The 23,081-nt window shown below is 44.2% G+C and overlaps 2 protein-coding genes and 1 pseudogene across 3 annotated transcripts in view; all 3 read left to right on the top strand.

Moving 5' to 3' along the window:
• EDEM3 (ER degradation enhancing alpha-mannosidase like protein 3) overlaps positions 1-23,081 on the top strand; it is an 88,715-nt gene that overhangs the window by 24,573 nt on the left and 41,061 nt on the right. For both annotated transcript variants that reach the window (XM_085882018.1, XM_085882017.1), the window contains exons 3-7: positions 161-261; positions 12,025-12,064; positions 12,287-12,399; positions 13,484-13,637; positions 15,226-15,360. In XM_085882018.1, the coding sequence (XP_085738144.1) occupies positions 161-261; positions 12,025-12,064; positions 12,287-12,399; positions 13,484-13,637; positions 15,226-15,360 (543 nt within the window). The remainder of the gene's footprint in view (positions 1-160; positions 262-12,024; positions 12,065-12,286; positions 12,400-13,483; positions 13,638-15,225; positions 15,361-23,081) is intronic.
• Positions 16,533-18,666, top strand: LOC147026538 (uncharacterized; annotated as a pseudogene).
• LOC147026537 (uncharacterized) lies at positions 19,460-23,030 on the top strand. Its single transcript, XM_085882019.1, has one exon. It carries the CDS (start codon positions 19,460-19,462, stop codon positions 20,984-20,986), a length of 1,527 nt encoding a protein of 508 aa, XP_085738145.1. The 3' UTR covers positions 20,987-23,030.

The following is a 23,081-nucleotide window of genomic DNA, read 5'->3' as shown; positions in this document are numbered from 1 at the left end:
GGGGTCGGGGCTAGAATGGCTGTAAGTTTGAAGGTGGGAGGGTGATGCGAGAAGAAAGTCTACGCCTGAAACTCCAAGTCTTTTTCCGCAGCATTTATTTGCATTTGTTCATTCGGTTATCGTTGCGACGTAGACATTTATTTTTACCTGTGCATCATAGACGCATGCATACCCGGCTGATGAACTGATGCCATTGAGCTGCCGAGGACGTGAGCGAGGAAAAGAGCCCAGCCGTGGAGACATTGATGATGCTTTGGGCAGGTGAGCTGTTTTTTGCTTCAACCTGTTTTTGAGAGATGTATTTTTTTTTTCAATTTTTGTTCTTTTTCAAAGATTTTTTTTTTTCTTCAGAAAACAAGTGAGATGATGAAATTGAAATATGATTTTTAGTGGATGTTCAGGATCCCATAGTGTCCGTGAAAAATGGGCGAGCTCTCACTGGCACCCTGGCCAGATTTCAAATTCCTTCCCTAAACTACAGGGGGTGTTGCATCAGCAGCACAGCCACACCTCCCTCAGCCAATGATGCTACTCACAACTGTGCTGCATACAAAAGAAGAACATTGTTATTGGTAAACGTTTGATTGAGAAATTTTAAATTTTAATTATTTCCAAATATTCAGACAGCCTTGCTCTTCAATTTGTGATTTATATGATTTTGTGTCGGCACTTCTTCCTGCTTTAAAGGGCATTTGTGGTTTAAACTTGTTTTCACTGCAATGGTTCCAGCACACATTATAGGAGATGCAACTGTGATGTCATTGTTTTGTTGCAGTTTGCTGATTATAGTTATTTTGCAAGCCAGAGAAAGGCTTTGGATCACATCAGTTGAAGCTGTGAGATAAATTACCATCCATGTCCATTGAAATATATTGCTCAGAAAATTGACAAAAACCTTTCGATTTTTTTTTTCTTACAATAAATCAACATCAACAAATGCCTTTCGATGAACAATACTGTTACTCTCTGCCTCTTGCCATAAATTGTTCCTGAAGCATAAAATAGAGGGCCTGGTGATAAGGCAAAGTTTGTGGATTGAGTTGTTTTTTTTGATAAATTAAATTAAATTTCCTCTTGAAAGCAAAATGTTTTTAATTGTCTGAAACTTATTTAATTTTTTCCCCGAAACATAGAATTAAAAACTGACACAATTTAATGCAGGATCAGTTGGTTAATATTTTGCTGCTCTTGATTGTTGAAGCGCACGGATACCAATGTATTGTAATAGGGATTGGAAGCATATTAGAAACACCACTGAAGCTCAAAATTGTGCTGATTGACTTTTTTGCGAAAAAAAATTGTTTTTTTTACGCTGATTAACTATTTGCTATGCTGTTAAACTCATTGGTCGTAGACACTCCTTTTTGCACACACCACTTATCTCGAAGACCAAACCAAAAGTGATTGTTATGCTCATGTATGCGAGGTTACCACTGCAGCATATAGGGCAACATAAAGAATTTATGGAAGCTAAATCAACAACTGATTCCATCACCATTTGTTATGATTTACCTGCAGTCTTCACCAGTTGTATGATCATGTCAGGTCAGGTATGTGAGCATGCGCCGGAGCAGCACGTCACTGCGTCCACTTTCCGTCGGTACTCCAGGGGCCTCCATCTTGCCATCCCCCAGGCAGATCGCTGGCCCATCCCCATCTCCTTGAGATGCCAATAAACCTGCTGCAACCCCGAGGCATGTGGTCCACCTGTAGGCCTCCTCCACTCACGAGGTGCCCTTGCTGAGAGAATCTGGTGAGCAGGATCAGCGTCAGGAAAATGAGCCACATGTCCATACAGCCGCAGCTGACGCTCACAGACTAGATAGGTAACAAATCTCCTCTGATTCTCTCTCAGCAACCGCTCGTTGGACACAAAGTCCAACCGGCGATAGCCAAGAATTCGCCGAAGAGACCTGGCATCGAAGGAGTTGATTGTCTGTCTTAGATCCCTGGTCAGAGTCCAAGTCTCACATCCGTAGAGCAACACTGGAAGCACCAAGGACCTGAAGACTCGGATTTTTGTCGTCCTTCACAGGTACCGACAGCGCCACACCCCATGATCCAGTGAATTCATGACTCCCAGGCCCGACCCAAACATCTATTGACCTCTGTCTCACAGCCAGCAAAGACATGAATATCACTGCCAAGGTAAGTGAACCTCTCCACGACCTCAACATCCTTGCCACAAACAGGTACAGACAGGATGGCAGCATCAAAGATGTCATTGAAAGCCTGGATCTTAGTTTTGACCCAGGAAACACCCCAGCGGCTCCGACTCGTCCTTCAGCACCTCGAGAGCCCCCGAAAGGATATCCAGAGTCTCCGTAAAGATGACGGCATCATCAACAAAATCGAGGTCAGAGATTTTGACATTCCCAAATGATGCACTACAGCTTGATCTCTCTGCCATCCTCACCAGAATCCAGTCCATACAAGTGCTGAAATGTGTGGGGGGCAGTGCACACCCCTGATGAACTCTAGTAACAATTGATAATAAGTCGGAGATGGTATCACCACATCTCCACAGCACTCTCAGTACCAGAGTATCATTCAGACATCAGATTGATCAGTTTTGGTGGCACCCCATGAAGACTGAGAATCCTCCAGATGACATCGCAATTCTCTAAACGAACACTTTGCAGAGATAAACATAGGCTGCAAGCAACCCCTGCTGAAACTCTCGTCTGTGTTCGGTGAGGACCCGAAGAACAAGCATATGGTCAATCGTTGACCTCTGGTGTAAAGCCTGACTGCTGTTGGTGCTGGTGCTCAAGCAGATGGTGGCGAACCCTATCAAGAATTATCCGAGCAAAGATCTTGCCCGGCACTGAGAGCAGCGTCGCCTCTCGGTAGTTGTTGGTCTTGGCGATCACCCTTCCCTTTCAAGAGAGGGACAACAAGGCCCCTCTTCCAGTCAGTTGGGATTGATGCCTGTGTTCCAAACAGAGCAAAGAATTGCATGCCACGATACGAGTACAGCATTTCCACCAGCCTTGAGAAGTTCAGCATGGATGTCACAGATCCCAGGAGCCTTACCCCATTTGAACCGGTTCACCGCAGCCTGTGTTTCTACAAACAGTTGGATCACAGTTGATTGGAGGGTCAGAAATAAGAATAGTGACACCCCTTGACATCCAACTCAACAGCTGGTGGGTCAGCCTTGTACAGCTGCTCAAAGTAACTGGCCCAGCGGATCATCACTTCGGACTCCATCAAGAGCACACCACCCTCCACTCTAACTGCAGTACACCGAGGGACGGGCATGGAGGAACGTAATGCTCATTCCCCTTGAAAACAGGACGAGAACCACTTGACTACAACTGATGCTCCACCCCCTCACAGATTCCTTGCATATAGGTTCCTTGTCCAACGTCAGCACATGTACAATTTTACGCCTCAACTCTCTGAACAACTCAGCCTTGACATTAAGCCTGGCCCTGCGACTCTGGTCAATGCTATTCAGTGTTCCTTGAGAGAAAATTCTTCTTCACTTGATGGTGAGTTCCACGACATCCACTGGCAACATCAAGGATGGTAATTTTTAAGGCACTCCACAACTTCCACATTCTCTAAAACACCCAGACCCCCCAAATCCCCACCAAGTTTGCTCGCAAACTCCCCAGCTACCCTCTCATCCTTGAGCATGCCAACATCCAGCCTCGGTTGGGATGGTGCCCGACTCCTGGATTTAGGCTGCAACTTCAGATTTGCTACAAAAGCCTGTGGTCAGTATTGAGGAACTGAGCACTCTGGTAGACACTGCAGTTCTGGCTCATCCTGCAGCGACCATCAACGAGCACATGGTGAATCTCCTTTGCCACCTAACCTTTGCCACCTAGCGTTGGAATACCAAGTCCAGCGATTAGCTTGTGGGTGTTGAAACCATGAACCAGCCACCCTAACTCCACAACTTCTTGCAAAGTTAAGGAACTTGGTGCCATTCTGGTTCACAGTCCCAGACCCATGGGGACCAACATACATCTCATAACCATCCCTATCAGTTCCAGTCGATGCATTGAAATCCCCGAAGACAAGAAGAGTATCTCGCCTGGGGCACTGATCAACCACAGACTCGAGTGCGGCATAGAATGCGTCCTTCACGGTGCAGTCACTCGCTTCAGTGGGAACATGTACAACAGAAACTAGGGAATGACACCCAAGGAGTGACGAATTCTTGCTCGTAATACGCTCGTTGACCAGTGTTACCTCAATTATCATGGGAATCATCTTATTGGACACAGCTACAGCAACTCCTTGGACATGGTAACCATCAGAGCGATCAGACCAATAGTAGGTGTAAACCACCGGCCATGACCTCACCACTCTCACAAAATGTAGCGTTGGCGAAGGTATGCGCTCTACTGAGTGCCCGTTATAGTTTTTCTTCTGTTTTCACTCGAGTAACCCTCAAATATATTTCATAATAATTCTAATTAAATGTTATTTCCTAATTTTTTTTGCATACTCACACATATGCAAATATATTTGAATATTTCATGTATATTGTGACAGTTGCATCCAGGAAGGACTTTGTGAACTTTCTTGAAGGAATGAAGCACATTCACGTAGGATTAAAGCTGGTTATGTCATAATATTTTGTTCAGCAATTAAATTGTATCATGTTCATAGGAATAGATGTAGCCTCCCTCATCCCACCTCTCCCTCCTCCCATGCCTTCTCATCTCACCTCCCAAATCCATCCTTCCCATCCCTTCTCCTCCCACCTCCCATATCCATCCTCCCTCTCCCTCAAGAGGAATTTTCACATGGTGTACGTGCACATAAAAACTTCTAAAAAAAATAAAAACTTAGTCAATCGGGAATTTCCCCGATGGCCTCCCAAATAATTAATTACGGACGCAGGCATTTCACTCTACCAAGCTGATTTTTGTCATCTCTCATGTTTATTTATATGTCTATCAGTTTGTTTATAAGTCTTGAATAAGCGAGAAGAGGACTTTATGGATGGATGGGTTAATCTCCTTCCAATTTCATAGGCAGGCAGCTTCATCAACGTTTTCCATCCTTCAGATGGCTGTAAAACTGGATTCCCCACCTGCCGGCATTCATCCAGGTTTGAACAAAATGGGACACATTCAAACGGCATGTTCAGACTGGGTCAAACAGCACGTACCATTTTAAAAGAGATTATAACGTGGGCTTTCCTTGAGGGATGAGAAACGTACTGCGACCGTCACCCTGTGTACTCACTAATCATTGAATTGGAACTATCCGAGACCATAAAAAAGGCACTTTATGAAATAATGTTATTAAATAAAGCCACATTTTAGTTGTAATTGAAATAAAGCCACATTCTATGGCACTGCTTTCCCTTCCCTTCCCTTCCACTCCCCTCACGCTTACCTCCTCCCAATCCCATCCTCCCCCTTCACAACGCTTCGGGCGGTGTTCATACCTTTATTTAATTGCAACTAAAATGTCTTAACCGGAGCCGACTTTCAAATTTTAAACTGCGGAATTGAGCTTGTCAGCAGTTCCGACTGCTTAACAAGTGTTAATTTGCTAAATTGTCAGCCAGATCCTGTGAGATCATTATTATTGTCAGGTCAGGCCAGATGAAATCAGTGACTTGCTGCAGGTGCCATGTAAACCTGCACGAGCCTGTTTCATGGTCGGGTTGTCGCCGAATAAACCATCTCCCCCACCTGGTTTCTTGGTGAGGAGGGTGTATGGATATGGACACCCAGCAGGATTAAAAACAAAACTTGTCAAAGGGCCAAAGAACTCCTTGTGAGCCAACGGTCATCCATATGCGGTGTCCAAATGCATCTGTAGATGTCCTGCTGCAGTTGGGTTACTTTTTTGAGGAGGTTGGTGGCAGAATTTGCACTCCAGCCACCACAAAACGCGTCAAAAGAAAATGCAAAGCAAACTGAAAACTCACTCTGTGTGAGTACCTGCTGTGCAGCTGCCTTCGCAGGGCAGCACACCTGATGACAGGATTAGGACAAAATCTTCGGAACCCCCATTCTTTGATGACAGAAGGAAAAGCACGGGGTAACCTTCCTGGGTCGGATTGTGGTGGTGTGCGTCGGTGTGGTGCTGATGTGTCGCCACCAGACAGCTGTCTCCTCGGATTAACCTGAGGGTGGGTGCTCTTCGGTGGGTGCCTGGAATGGCCAATCCCGAAGAGAGGATGATCACCTACCTGTCTCTGCTGTCATCTGAGTGTCAGCGTTTCAACATCGGCATTGCAGCACTCTTTGAGGTTCGGAGACCGGATAGTGGTGAGATCATGGTGTGTGGTTACACCTACTACTGCTCTGGTCGCTCTGATGGTTACCATGCCCAAGGTGTTGCTGTCGCTGTGTCCAATAAGCTGACTTCCATGATAATTGATATAACACCGCTCAACGAGCGTATTATGAGACTGAGGATTCGTCACTCCTTGCCTGTCATTTCCCTGGTCTCTATAAATGCTCCGGCTGAGGCAAGTGATCTCATTTTGAAGGAGGCATTATACGCCACACTCGAGTCTGTAGTTGATCAGTGCCCCAGACGAGATACTGTTCTCGTCTTGGGGGATTTCAATGCATCGACTGTCACTGACAGGGATGGCTATGAGACATGTGTTGGTCCCCATGGGTCTGGAACTGTGAACCTCAACCTGAATAGCACAGAGTTCCTTGACTTTGAAATAAGTTGTGGACTTTGGGTGGCTGGTTCATGGTTTCATTGCCCACAAGGCTCATCGCTGGACTTGGTATTCCAACGCTGGTGGTGTGGCGAAGGAGACCATGTGCTCATTGATGGGTGCTGGAGGACGATTCACACGTCCAGTCAACCAAAGTACTCATTTTCTCAATACTGACCACAGGCTTGTCACCGCATCTCTGAAGTTACAAATTAAATTCAGGAGACTGGCACCATCCCAGCCTTGGCTGGATGTTGGCAAGCTCAAGGATGAGAGGGTAGCTGGGGAGTTTGCGAACAAATTTGGGGGGGTCTAGGTGTTTTGGGGAATCCTGAACATTTGTGGAGTGCCTTCAAGACTACCATCCTTGATGTTGCTGGTGGATGTCTTGGAACCCACCATCAGGTGAAGAACTTTGTCTCCCAAGGGACACTAGAAACCATTGACCAGTCGCAGTTCCAGGCTTGATGGCAGAGTTAAGCTGTTCAAGGAGTTGAGCCATAAAATTCTACATGCGCTGAGGATGGACAAGGAGGCCTATGTGTGAGGAATCTGTGAAGTGATTGAGCATCACCAATGGTCAAATGATTCTCCTGCTTACAGAGGAATTTGTGCATTGTGTTCCACCAATCTGTACCTTGGTGTACTGCAGTTAATAGCGGAGGGTAGTGGGCTCTTGACAGAGGAGTCTGAAGTGAAGGCTCACTGGGCCAATTACGCTGAGCGGCTGTACCAGGCTGACCCACCAGCTGTTGAGTCGGATGTCAGGGGTGTCATGATAACTATTTCTGACCTTCCAATCAATTGTGAACCACCTTTGTTTTTTTAAACACAGGTTGTGGTGAACCAATTGAAAGGGGTTAAAGCTCATGGGATATGTGGCATCCACACTGAAGGCTGTTGGAAATGCTGGATTCGTGTCTGTTGTTGCATGCAGTTCTGTGCTCTGCCTGGAACACAGGCATCATCCCAAATGACTGGAAGAGGGGCCTTGTTGTCCCTCTCTGGAAAGGGAAGGGTTATCACCAGGACTGCAGCAATTACCGAGGGGTGACTCAGTGCTGGGCAAGGTCTTTGCTCAGATAATTTTGGATTGGGTTCGTCACCAACTGCTTGAGTACCAGCGTCCAGAGCAGTCGGGCTTTGCACCAAATAATTCTGCAATTGACTGTATCCTTGCTCTTTGGGTCCTTACCAAATACAGGCGATAGTTTTGGCAGGGGCTGCTCGCAGCCGATGTTGATCTCTGCAGAGTTGTCGGTTTCAGTGAATCAGAATGCCTTCTGGACGATTCTCGGTATTCGTGGAGTGCCACCCAAACTGATCAATCTGATTTCTGAACTATACTCTGGCACTGAGAGCGTTATGAGGTATGGTGGTTCCATTTCCAAATTATTTTGAGTTGTTACTGGAGTTCTTCAGGGGGTGTGTACTGGCCCCCTCACTTTTCAGCGCATGTATGGACTGGATTCTGGTGAGAATGTTGGAGAGATCAAGCTGTGGTGCATCGTTTGGGAATGTCAAGATCTCTTACCTTGATTTCGCAGATAATGCAGTCATCTTTGCGGAGACTCTGGATATCCTTATGGGGGCCATCAAGGCACTGAATGTGGAGTTGGAGCCGCTTGGATTACGGGTTTCCTGGGTCAAAACTAAGATTCAGACTTTCATTGACATCTAGGATGCTGCTATCCTGTCTGTACCTGTTTGTGGTCAGGATGTTGAGGTCACGGAGAGATTCACTTACCGTGGCAGTGATATTCATGTCTCCGCATGTTGTGAGCCAGAGATTGATAGACACCTGGATCGGGCCTGAGAAGTCATTGATTCACTGCATCATGCGGTGTGGTGTTGTGTCGGTACCTTTGCAGGAGGCTGAAAGTCTGAGTCTTTGAGTCCCTGGTGCTTCCAGTCTTGCTTTATGGATGTGATACTTGGACTCTGACCAAGGATTTGAGATAGAGACTTAACTCCTTCGGAACCAGGTCTCTTCGGAGAATCCTTGACTCTCTCTGGTCTAACTTTGTGTCCAACAAGCCGTTGCTGAGAGAGGCTGAAATGAGATTTGTTACCTGCGTAGTCCGTGAGCATCAGCTGCGACTGTATGGACATGTGGCTCGGTTTCCTGATGCCGATTCTGTTCACTAGATTCTCTCGGTGAGGGAGCCAAGTGAGTGGAGGAGGCCAACCGGCCAACCATGTGCCTCGTGTTTGCAGCAGGTTGATTGGCATCTCGAGGAGGTGGGTATAAGCCAGGCATCTGCCTGGGGGATGGCCAGATGGAGGCACCTAGAGTCCCAGCGGAAAGTGGACGCAGCGACATGCTGTTCCTGTCCATGCTCCCATACCTGACCTGACCTGACCAGATTTGCTGAAATAAACAAACAAAAAAGTGGCTCTGGACATCTTTGTATGGTGTTTAATATGACCAGGCATATCTTAAGTGCCATTTCTGCCACATGATTGCATAAAAACCAGAGATTCAAACACAGCACTAACCTCGATCTTCTTAGGAAAATGCTCGTATCTCCAACTGACGCAGGCAAATGGTCCAAACCTAGCAAACTTTTTCTGTTAGGGGGCCAACAATCCAATGCTTGGCGAATCGGTAGTTTATTAAAATTTTCAGATTTCACTCCAGATTTTGACACTTATTTCGTTGATGACATGTGAGTCTCAAATCTGAAATAATATTTCGATTATATACTTTAATTAGTCCGTGAGAGTAGATCGTGTTTCCAAGGCAAGGCATGTTTGAATTGGCCGAATCAAAAAGGTGGCTGAACCCCTGAGAGGCCAAGTTGGGTTGACCAAGGATAAGCTTTTCTTGAAAGTAAACTATTAAATAACTTCAAAATGGGTGTTTAACTTCACCAAAATACCAAGTTTCCATTCGTGCACTCCCTTGGAGTTCCCTTATTATGCATGCAAAGTTTGGGGCTGCTCAGTTTCATGGTTTTGGAGTCATGGAGGAGACTCACACACAATGACTGACATTTATTGTTGGAGTAATCGGCACAGTCGCGGATCGTCATACCGGTAATCGGCACAGGCTTTCAAAGCACACCCGATTCGCATAAATAACCATTTGGCAATTGCTTTAGAAACAGCCTCGAGGGCAACGAAAAACGCGATTGCTTGTACGGTGCTCGGCTGCTGAGGGTTAAAAGTTAAAATCTACTGTTCTTCCTTCCTGGTACGTCTTGACGTCATACGTTCCACTGTTCCAGGTGTAGCAGAGTGCATCAAAACTTTTTAAATCAAGTACGGTATTTTAAGGTTGGAAACACCTTTCTTCGATTTGTTGGTGATGTGCTGATTATCTTTGTTACCTCTGCCACCGAAGGTGAAGGAGGTTATGTTTTCACCTCTTTCTATCTGTCTGTTTGTTTGTTCGTGTGCAGGATATCTCAAAAAGTTGTGGTCGGATCCGGATGAAATTTTGTGGGCAGGTTGGGTGTGTGACAAGGATGAACTGATGGATTGTGGTGACGATCTGGGTCTGGATCCAACGACTGAATTTTTTAAAGTGATTCTTCACCATTGAGAGATGGGGCCAAAAATGATATATAGCACGATTTCTCAAAAAGTTGTGGACGGATTTAGACGTAATTTGGTGGACATGTTGTGCGTGTGACATGGAAGAATTGATTCAATTTTGGTGAAGATCCGAATCTGAATCTGGATACGATAATTATTTCATTTTAAAGTCATTCTTTACCATTTATGGGGCCAAAAACGATATAGTACAGTATTGCATGGTGTTTCAAAAAATGCATTGGGTCCGATATGTTCACATGTTTCAGGCATTGCGTGGCGGAGGTATGCACTCTCCCGAGTGCACTTCTATTTTTTAATTTTTATTTATTTTTGGTGTATTCAAAATTCTGATATAAATTGAAGACCTGAGTGCAAGAAGTACTTTAGTCACAAAATAACACTTTTGAGATATTGAGGATCAAAGTTTTCAAAACATGCTGCAGATACTTTTTTTTTTAAGGTGTGGCATACTATGGAGCCTGTTGCTGGTTCCAGGGCTATACAGAACAGACAACCCCTTTTTGTGGAAAAAAATAATGCTTTTTTTCGAAGAAAATGAGAGTTAGTTTTGGACTTAAGTACTTTTTGTGGCTAAATACCTGTACTTAGGTACTTTTTGTGACAAAATGGCTGGACTTGGGTACTTTTAACACGCAAAGCCCTTCATTGCTCATTTTTGATTGCCAGTCATTTTTGCTATATCTCCTTGCCTTTTGTGGTTTAATTTTATGCATAAATACTCAGTTAACTACAATATTACCCAGTTAAGTCCAAAATTACTCAGTTAAATCATAAATTAATGTCCTAAATAAAAGAAAACCTAACTTTGCTGAATGAGGGACTTGTGATGTGAAAGACGACTGGCACCAAAGTCCTCCTGCTCAGAAAGTTTGCATCAAAATCATACCAGATCGGAAATATTACAACAAAGTCAACTCTTAAGAGTATAAAAATACCATGGCCACCTTTATGAGGGCTCAAAAGCTGATGACTAATGTAGTGCCTTTTTCAGTACCAGCAAAGTATAATGCATAGAAACTACATACCTGATGCTTTGGCATCCTTCATTCTCTTTCTAGCCCAATCTCCAGGTTTTCTTTTACGTTTTTTTGCCCCTGTCATGCCTGTTATCAGGGTTATCCTCATTCACACCATGCTGTCCAGCCTCCATGGTCACCATTTTCATAGCTTGTCACGTGACACATACTTGCATTTTGATTGGACAGTCATGGACTTAGGACTTGAGTACTTATTTTCGGAATTTTTTGGTATCAAATGATGCTCTGGCCATTATAGATTATAGTACTGGTGCCAGCTCATTTTTTTTTTTTAAATGTGACTTAAGTACTTCTTGCACCCAGGTCTTCATATTGTCGGACCCTACTCTCAGCTATCCTACTGTATAACACTATATTGCTTTGTATGCACTGAAAACATTTTAAAATTATATCTTGAAGTGTTAGTTCACTTGTCCTGTTGCTTTACTCATTCTAATCCTCTATTTTTCCTTCATAATTTTGGGACGTCCCCACGGAGAACCGAGCCACTTCCACTGCCGTGGAAGCTTGTAGGGGTTGGGGGGATTGGGAGGACATTAATTGTTCGCTCATTTATGTATCTTATTTATATATTTTACAATGGATGGCTATGCTTCTGCACTCTTACCAATTTTTTTTTTTTTAATCTTAAGATGCACAGAAAAAAAATGGGTGTCAGGCCGAGAAAAGAAAATGTATTTTTGGCCTAAACAACGTATAAATGTAATTTGTGCAGTTACTCTGTCAAACCAATTGCTTGATGTGTGTGTACATGTTTTTCTTTTTCTTCAGGTTTTCTCTTACCCTCGTGGACACCTTGGACACTCTTGTGGTGTGTTTTTTCATTTAATTTTTGTTCGATTAAACTAATCTGTTGAATTAATATTATCAGGTCCCTTTATGATTGGTATCATTATGCATACAATTTCTAAACTTTATCTAAAACCCAAACAGGAATTTAGTTGTTGTACGAGCTTGCATTATTCTCCCATGTTGGTGTTTCCTTACTGTCTCTGTCATCCACATAAGGAACATCCATGCTTTCTCTACCCAGGTGCTGAACAAGCTTGATGAGTTTGAAGATGCTGTGAAACGTGTGATTAACAACGTCAGGCTCGATCATGATGTCGTCGTCTCGGTATTTGAAACGAACATCCGTGTGCTCGGGTGAGTCATTTTATTTGTTTTGAGTGCAATTCTGATGTTTTCAAATTGCTTGGTCTGAGAAAAGTGCTGAAACTTTTTTTATTATTTGACATTTGTGAATGTTGTGTATAATACTGTCACATGAACAGCAACCTCCCAATAACCGCATTTGAAGCAGTTGAACTGACCACAATGGAAGCTTGGTCCAAGAATAGTTGAGCTATTGGAAGGTTTTACGTGGATCAGCATCCTAGCAGTTGAATATCAGCCCCATCCCCGGGCAGGGTCTAATATCTCGCGAGTTATAAATCAGGATTGTGAACAATTTATCCCTCCAGGTATGCTAAACAAACCATGTTTGCATATCAAAATGGCACGAACATTAGGCACACACCATCTAATAACAAGGACAAATGTGTCCAAGAGCCACGTCATCAAGGTTTTGTCTTCACCAGAAGAAGAAAAAGAACAAGAAGAAGAAGAACAACGCGGAGCTCTCTTAGAGCCAGCGTTCGCAATGCGACGCGGCTAAAAACTAGATAATTTATTAACACACACGAGGACACAGAATGGACTCCTGAGAATGTAGACAGTTATTAACCATGAAAATTGACTACACATCAAAAAACAACCCCCACCCCCATGGGCCCACTTGCACGAATCAAGAAAGGAGGAGGTGCAAACACATGGTGTGGGTCCTTGGCAACGGCAAGACCTGAACGTGCAGTGCCAGTTCCAACAGAATGCAGGCAGATGAGCTTGTGAAGCTGTCTCAAGTGCTACAGAGCATGGAGCAGAGTCCTGGTATTAGAGAATGCTCACAGGCCAACCCGTTTCCTCGTTTTGTAATTGCTAGCACCAACTAGGCATGATATAGTTTTTATTTGGAGGATTTGCTTTCAGTTTGTAAGCATCGAATTTGTTAGAATTTTGGTAAAATTTCTTTCTTGATAATTTTCAGCTCTGGAGGGTATGCATGAGAATTGTTTTAGGCGAGACATTTGTCACACATCGGTTGAAGCTTACGAATATCAATTGTATGTTTGTAGAATTAATTGGTTGGTACATTATCTAATTTTTATTCCTGCATCACCCACCTCTTCAGTGGGCTGCTTTCAGGTCATGTATTTGCGGTGATGCTGAAGGAACGTGGTGAGAAATTGCAGTGGTATGATGATGAGCTGTTGCTGATGGCCAAGGATGCAGGCTATCGGTTGTTGCCAGCCTTCAACACGACGAGTGGGCTTCCATATCCACGGGTATTCCCAACAGGGCACACCCTACTTCACCAGGATATGAAATACAGTGCCTTCAGAAAGTATTTACACCCCATGACTTTTTCACATTTTGTTGTGTTGTGGCTTGAATTTAAAATGGATTAAATTGAGATTTTGTTTTGCCACTGATCGACACATAATACCTCTTAATGGTGGTGGATTTTTTTTTTTATCTTTAGAAATATTTACAAATTAATTTAAAATGAAAAGCTGAAATGTTGTGCATCAATGAGTATTCAACCCCTTTGCTATGCACTCCAAATTGAGCTCAGGTGCATCCAATTTCCTTTGATCATCCTTAAGATGGGAGAAACTGCCGGAAGGACAACAGTCTCTGCAGCACTTCACAAATCTCGGCTTTATGGGAGAGTGGCCAGACGGAAGCCAGTCCCATTTTTTTTTGTTTGTTTGTTTTTTTATACATTGTTGATGCTCGTATAAGAGATAGCACACAGAACATATAACGAGGGCCAGGAGAGGGAAGTGCAAAACTGTGGGGAACAGAGATGTTCGGAGATCAAGGAAAAAGAAAATAGCATTTTTCTTTTTTTTCTCCTGCGAAAAAGGCACACGACAGGATGCCTGGAGTTTGCAAAAAGGCACATGAAAGACTGAGAGAATGAGACAAAATATTCTGTGTTCTGATGAGACAAAAAATGAACTCTTTGGACTGAATGCAAAGCGCTACATCTGGTGGAAACCAAGCACAGCTCATCACCCATCTAACACCATCCCTACCGTGAAGCATGGTGGTGGCAGCATCATGCTATGGGGATGCTTTTCACTGGCAGGGAGTGGGAGACTTGTAGGGATGGCAGGAACAATGAATGTAGCAAAATACAGGAAAATCCTTGAGAAGAACCTGCTTCAGAGTGCAAAAGATGTTCGACTGCGGCGAAGATTTACATTGCAAAAGGACAATGACCCCAAGCATACAGCCAAAGTAACACTGGAATGGCTTCAGAACAAGAATGTGAAAGTCCTTGAGTGGCCCAGCCAAAGCCCAGACTTGAATCTCATTGAGAATCTGTGGAAAGACTTGAAGATTGCTGTTCACAGACGCTCCCCATCCAACTTGACAGGTCCTGAGCAAATTTGCGAGGAACAATTGGAGAAAATCCTCAAATCCAGATGTGCAAAGCTGATAGAAATACCCAAGAAGACTCAAAGCTGTAATCGCTGCCAAAGGCACTTCGACAGATTATTGACTTGGGGCAGGGAGGGGGGGGAGTGGGGGTGAGGGGGAGGGTGGAGGGGTTGAATACTTATTGATGCAAGACATTTCAGCTTTTAATTTTTAATTGATTTGTAAAAATTTCTTGAAACATGTTTTCACTTTGTCATTATTTTGTGTACATTGGTGACAACGTTTTTTTAAAATTTAATCCATTTTAAATTCAGGCTGTAACGCAACAAAACGTGACAAAGTCGAGGGGTGTGAATACTTGCTGAAGGCACTGTACGTACCTCAGTGTACATCATTGGGATGTCTTCATTGATATCTGGTATATCATTGTTTAATTGTTGAATTGTCATATTTTGTACAGTTGTGTCACCACCTATTGTGCAGGTCAACTTGAAACATGGCCTGGTACAACCAGTGGCACGTACGGGTACAGAGGTGGATACCTGCACTGCATGTGCTGGTACTATGATTCTCGAGTTTGCAGCTCTCAGTCGGTTAACTGCTGACCCAATTTTTGAGGTATGAGATTGGGAGAAGGGGCACTTGTGTTGTGTAGGTGGGATATGGAAGATTAGGGTGTGGTATGCCACTGGCTTTTTTTTATTTTTATTTTTTGCCCATGATTTATTACCTTGTGCTCATGTCTTTATTTTGACCACACTGAAAATAGTGCAGAGGTTGTATGGCCATTTTTTTCGATGCAAAGTAAAGGCTGATGGAAGAGCTAGACTGCTAGAACAAAGCACAAAGCAGAACATAACAAAAAGAACAAGATGAACATAGTAGAAATGGGGGAAACACACCATCAGCAGAGTAGAGGGACACAAAAGAGAAACCCTTTGAGGAATATTTACCATGAGGAAGAATGAAATCGAGGGAAGGGTGGAGGACATATAGGGTGTGAACAAGCTGGATACAAGCTCACACACAGCAAGAAGAGGAAGGGAAAACTGGAGGTGAAACAGAAATGGAGCAAAAAACGAAAAAGAGGGAGGAGGGGGATACAATAACCTGGAAAGGAAGGGGTGGGCTTGAGGAGAGTGAATGAGGGTAGAAAAGATCATTATGAGCATGGATAAAGGATGATCAGAAGTTGTGGTGGTGAACAGCCATATTGAAACTCTGGAGGGAGAAATGGGATTGTAGTCCATTTGCCCTTCCTATGTTCACTGTTGTGTACCTATGAATTGTCGAAGGTATAAGGTATTTTGGTTGATTTGTCATCCTAAGGGGTCCCTGAAGTATTCCAGCTGGGTTGTCCTCAGGACAACTTTGGGCAATTTTTTTATATGCAAATTAGGGCTGTCATTACTGAAAATCGATTTTGTTGAATATCTCCACAACTTTGCATGATAATGTCACAGAAATGGTGTCTATACCCATGTTTTCACAGTCAAGGATTAAGATGAAGGTATTAAAAAAGTTACCACATCCATATATTTTGTCTTTATGCAAATTAGTTGCTGCCATTACCGAAAAATCGACTTTGTTGAATATCTCTGCAACTTTACATGATAATGTCACAGAAATGGTGTCTATACCTATGTTTTCATGGTCAAGGATTAAGATAAAGGCATTAAAAATGTTACCACATCAAGGTTTATATGTATAATATTTGTATTTGATATTATTTAATTGATGTACATGTGGCAACTATCAATAATATCCAATTCTCTCTTCAGGATATAACGATGGCTAGCGGAATGTGTCTGCTCCTGGGCTGCCATGAGAAAGGATCACACAACACAGTTAGAATCCAAGGCATCAACACTCTGATTCAGAGGAGCATGGAGCGGGGTGACGATGATGTCGGTATCCAGTTACAGACCGTCCTGGACACACAAGGAGACAATGCATCCATAGGCTGTCATAAGACATGCTACTGAATGTACACATCTAAACACAATGTGGCGAAGAAACGGAAAGAAGGTTTTTCCCATGTCCGAGAGTGAGCCGCAGACAAGTAGGATCAGACGATCGCAACTTCCAACATTCGACTTTAAGAATCATTGTTTCATTTGTGGTGATGAATGCCATCCGAAAGATCCCAAGCACCCCGACAGGTGGGAACGTGTAGTCCAGTGTGAAACCAGTGATCGTCCTGGCATTACATCATTCAAAGATGTGCTTCTGGATGTATGTGAGCAGAGGCATGATGATTGGAGTAAAAAGGTTGAAATCCACATCAAAGGTGCTCTTACAGATTTACCAGCCGCTGAAGCACAATACCATAATAAGTGTTTGAATAAGTTCATGGTTATTACCAAATTTGCTGACTTATCTTCTGATCCTATTGTGTTCGATGATGATTCTCTGAAGGTCGTAGTGGATGACATGTATGCTAATCAACATGTCAGTACCTGGACCACCATTGAGTTGCACGATATGTATTGTGGTCTCGGTGGCTTTCTATCTCGCCAACAGATGTTCGCGAAACTCACTAGCTATTTAGGTAGTGATATCGTGGTAGTACGAATGGAGGGTTGTGCATCTGTTGTGGGGTTCAGGCATCTTACAGGCAAGTCTCTGAAGCTGGTTAAGGACGAATCGGCTGACGAGCAGAGCGTGGACACTGTAGTCCGGCAGGTCAGGGTGGAGGCATGAGCAGTCCAAGTCAACAATGCAGGCTATGATATTGGTGACTTCACTCACAGCAACACGCTCAAACATACAAGCCAACTTTGTTGAAACTAATTGCTGAATTACTTTCTAGTGGAAAAGTGACCCAGCAGTCACTTAGCCTGACCCAAGCGGTTCAAGGCCACATCACCGGCATCAGAAACCAGACAACGCTGGGGCAAGCAGTGAAGTTACACGACAGGCATGGTAGTTCGGAGATGATCAAGTTGCTACATGACCACGGCTTCATTGTGTCCTATGAAGAGGTCATTCGCTTCCAAAAATCAGCAGCAAAGTTTTCGGGTGACAAAAGCAGCGTGATACACCAGGCCATGGGTTTGTTGCGAAATGTTGGACCAATCTTTGGTTGGTTTGACAATCTTGATCTTCTAGTGTCAACCCCGAATGGACGCCGAGCCACCCATGTCATGGCTCACGAGTTTCAGCAACATCCTGCTGGAATCATACATATAGGTAGTGCTCAACCTGGGGTACTCACCCGATATCCTGATATCCTGATACAGTACTCACACGCCTGCTCAAAACAGCTGCACGTTCTCTCAACATCAGCACCAGTCGATCGATCCCACTGCAGCACTACATGGGACCGAAGAAGGTCAACCCTCCAATGATTCCAATGACATCAGGAGTCTCGTATGCTGATGTTTGTGTCAGAGAACAGAGTCTCAACGCTGCTCAGCTGAAGGACACACAGTGGCTGAACTCTCGAAGATCCGACGAGAGCATGGAGTGGTACGGATTCAACAATCAACTTGCCAGGCAGGAAGCTCCATCTCCTTCCAAGGCTGCTACAGTTTACCTGTTTGGTCCTCTCATACATGCCCCACCATCCCATCCTGATACAGTACTCACATCACTACTATACATGAATAAATCACTAAGTGAACTGGGAATGAGCTATGCAAATCTGTCCATCGATATGCAGCTGTACATGGTTGCGCAGCAGGTAAAGTGGTGGGATCCGACAAGGTTTGAGGATGTTATCGTTCGTCCAGGTGCGATGCACATTATCATGTCCTTAGGGTGCATCGGAACGCTGATGAAGGGATCGGGTCTGGATGTTCTGGTTGGAGCAGCATTCGGAGGGATGATGGGGATTATGAATGCGAAGTCATGGGTGAGAGCCATGAGAGCATTTCGCATGGTGTCAGTAGCACTGCTGCAGAACTGTCCACAAGGTGGTGAAAAAAGCTTTGAGGAAATCGTGTTATACATGGAAGATGCAAGGCATAATCCTACGGGCAGACACTGGGTGGATAATCTGGTGAAACCGACGCTCTTGGCTCATCAGTTCCTGCGTGCAGAGAGAGAGGGAAACTGGCTATTCCAACAACTGTGCTTGGAGCGGATGTTTCCCTACTTCTTTAGTGCAGGTCACGTTCACTATGCTCGCTATATCTCGTGGCACTTACTAGAAATGAGACACCTACTGCCAGAAGCAGCCAAGACTGACCTCATCGCGGGAGCACATGTCTGTCGTCACAGAGAGGGCTACTGGAACTCAGTATCGGGTGGGTCGTTCATTTTACCACATGCGGATTCATCCTTATATTGTCTTCTTCCTTGTATAATTAATTGATCTAACTGTTATATAAATATATATTTACAGGTGACCAATTGGGTGAGCAGACAGCTATCAGGACTGGAAAGGGTGGATTGAAGGGTATGACGCTCTCACCTGAGTTGGTTACAGAATGGATCGATTAATTTCCAATCTCGGTCTACCTCTCTGATGGCATGGAACACATGTATTCTGAGAAAGTACCCATTGCATCACTGCAGACCAAACACAAAGAGGAAGGTATGAAGCGGCAAAAGCTTGATGCTGATGACAGGAACCTTATTGCTGCAGAATTAGTGAAACATTCCCACCCATTGGCAGTGGAGAGCGATGTCCTCTACAACATTGTCAATGGCCAAATCGCTCCCAAGGAAGTCAATGTTGCAGATGCAGTGGTAATTGGAGAAAAGATGGTCAATGTCATTCCGCAACTCTCTGCCGTCTGGCTTCCATGGCAAGATTTCCAGCCAGGTCAAGACGATGGAACAACTCAAACGAGGCATGAAGATTGGCAGTAAGACTGCCTTTGACATGGAGGCCATCTTCATCCGCCTTCTGATGGTCGGACAACAACGACAGCTAAAGCTAGCACCCATCTTCCAATATGAACTGTGTGCATTCCCGTCCTCAATCATCGATGAGTATGGCTGCTTACGCAAGGGCAACAAATCTGTTCTTGCCAATCGTTTGGGTGTGAAACAACTCGATGTTCCTGCTCCAGACATCGTGATCGTAGATGCACAGCAGCTGCTTTACCACATCATATGGCCACATGGAGGGGATGCCTCCATTGTCATTGAGAGTATCAAGCGTCGTCTCTCATGTTATCCTGATGGTACCGAGAAGATTTTGGAATTTGACAGGTGTAATGATATCTCAGCAAAAGACCACGAGAGGAAGCGACGTGGTGGCGAGGGTTCAACAGACTATAACTTGACCATCAGCAGTCCACTTCCGAATCGTGATGCCATTCTTAAGAACAAGCACAACAAGCGAGAACTCTCACGGGTGCTGTCCTCATTCAACATGGGTGCTGATATATCGATCGAGAGTAGAGATGGTGGCTTTGCACATGATGCGGCAGATATCACGATGATCTCATACCTGCTACAAGCTGCCGAATCTGGTATGGTGGTGATTCGAATCCTGAGCGATGGCACCGATGTATTTGTGCTTTTGATGTCCTGGGTGTGGGCGATGCAGCTGCACAATGTTTGCAGTATCCAGATGGAACTCTGGAATGAGGCAGTGATTGACATCAACACAAGCTGTATGCTTCTAGACCAGAAGTGTCTCCAGTTACCTGGAATGCATGCACTGAGTGGCTGCGACACAGTTCCCTACCCATTCAACAAGGGGAAGATCAGCGCTCTGAATGTTTTGAAGGAAGGTGACTTCCCAGGGCTGTTTGAAGTCCTGGGCGAGGAAGATGCCACACACGAGGATCTAATGAACACAGGCCAACAGTTCTTCACGGCCTTGTATGGTCAACCGCCAGGTACTTCGATGAGTATGGTACGCTATCAGCTATACTCCCGGAAGAAGGGGAAGCCAATGCAGATCATGGCATTGCCTCCAACAGAAGTGAATCTGCTTCTTCATGTTCGCCGAGCACAACTTCAGATGATGTTGTGGAAGGCTGATGATCAGCAGGCTCCTCCTTGTGTGGACATCACACAATTTGGATGGGAATTAAATGATGGTATTCCATCACCTGTCGTTGACATAGGTCCTCCGGCTCCACAAGGGCTCATCGATGTCATAAGCTGTGGATGTAAAGCAGAGGGCAAGGCATGCAGTACTGAGGGATGCCACAGACATACCATGTCATGTACGGCCTATTGCGTGTGCGCTGGTGGTGAAGGCTGTTTCAACCCTTTTACGGCAAGGAATGATGTGGAGGATAATGTACAGGATGATGTGGAGAATGATGAAGATGATTAGTGTTGAGGAGTTTGGTGGATAATTTATGGATTAGTTTGCACATGCAACATTAGTTTGGAATAAATATGTTGTGCAACATTATTACTGCATTAACAATTCCATGATTTCCGTTTTTGTTGTGATTCGATTGTTACTTTGTCGTTGTAATAAATGCCATGATCCTCCAACATTGTGTACAGCTTGAAGTATATGGATAGGGTAACATTTTTAATGCCTTTATCTTAATTTTTGACCATGAAAACATCGATATAGACACCATTTCTGTGACATTATCATGTAAAGTTGCAGAGATATTCGAAGCTCCGGCACTTGACGTCATCCTGACAGATCATTGGTGATGACTGCTCTGTTGGCCACGGCACGTGATCCTTTGAGCCCAATCAGGGGCTAGCTTTGGGGCTCCGTGACATCACACGTCGAACCCCGAGGCCTTGGTCACCATCGCATGTGGCATAATTAATTAAATTGGTAGGATTGGAGGAAATGAAAGTTCAGTATATTTCATAGGTGAAAATACAGAGGGGTGGAGGGGAAATACCAGGAGCAAAATTGGACAAGTGATCCTGACGGAGATAATTGTGCTTATTATGAGGCAACTAGTGCTCTTACCCTGATTTTGAAATAATGGTAAAATTAATTACTACCCTTACGGCTTAGGTGTGTGTTTGTGCCCATGCATGAGATCCCACGTTGTTGCATACTATTTACTTTGTGTATGGATGTGATCATACTAAGTTATGCATTTTGGTGCCTGTCTGTCTGGCTGCGATACATTTGGTCATTACTTATCCAATGTCAACAAAATTTGACAGGAGGACTAAGGGTCACACGATGGAGGTTGGAGCCACTTAATTTTCCACCCCACCCATTCCCAAGGGGATTTTCCACCCCCCCCTCGATTGCAGACCCTTTTCAGGACTTGTTTTGTGTGGCAAATAAATGGAAGGATGTACAAAATGAAAAGACGTTGGTTGTAAATGTGTAAAGGTCAAAGGTCTGAAAAGTTGTAAAGGGCAAATTGTCTCAAGGTGGAAAAGTCTGAAAAGGTTTAAATGGGTCTGAAGGGTCTTAAAAGGTTGAAGTGGTCGAAAGAATGTAATTTAAGGTCGAAAGGGTCGGCATTGTCGAAAGGGGTCGACAGGGTATTAAAAGGTGTGAAGGTGCTGAAGGGTCTAAGAATTCTAAAGGCTGTAACGGGGCCTTAGTGGTCTGTGGGGTCTTCGTGGTCTTAAAGTGTCTCAAGGGTCTTCCAGATCTTCAGGATCTAAAATGGCATTCAGGTTATAAAGAGTATAATAGGGTCTTTGGGGATCAAAAAGGTCTCTTAGCGGTGTTCGGGGTCTTAAAGGATGTTAGAGTTCCAATAGTGGGGCAACTTAGCATAACAATTGTGCATTTTGTGAGGAAAGCACCAAATTTGGCACACGAGTAGCCTATCATATTATGAACAGATTTGGATATTGGGCCATCTCAAATTCAGCCGTTGATGGCTGTGGCAGCCATTTTTCAAAATGGCCGCCAGTGGTTACTATAATTTCACTCTAACATTGGTTTGAACATTTATTAAAAGCTGAATTAAGAAAAACAACCTGTAGCCGCCATTTTGCAAGATGGCTGCTAATTATTTGTTGTACCGGATGACTATCTCACTCATAGAAATTGGTTGTTGAGCATGGTGGCAAACAAATTGCGGGCTGCGTCTGATTGATATGAATACCAACATCGCTTATGTAAAGTCAGTGGTTGTTGAGCATGGTGGCAAACGAATCATGGGCTGCATCTCATTCATATGAATACCGACATCTCACTCATAGAAATTGATCGAGAGATGTCTGATATTTAAATGGTCTGAATCAGTGACACAGTCTGCTCTGTTAATATTCTCTCAATTTTGTTAGCACTCTCCCTCTCTCTCACACACACACACACACACACACACACACACACACACACACACACACACACACACACACACACACACACACACACACACACACACACACACACACACACACACACACACACACACACACACACACACACACACACACACACACACACACACACACACACACACATACACACACATACACAC

This window comes from Eptatretus burgeri, chromosome 5, assembly GCF_056783735.1.
Source record: "Eptatretus burgeri isolate ZD-2024b chromosome 5, Ebu_testis_v1, whole genome shotgun sequence".
In the NCBI taxonomy this organism is placed as follows: Eukaryota; Metazoa; Chordata; class Myxini; order Myxiniformes; family Myxinidae; genus Eptatretus; species Eptatretus burgeri.
The sequence above is the reverse complement of the archived record's forward strand: the minus strand, read 5'-3'. Positions and strand labels throughout refer to the sequence as shown.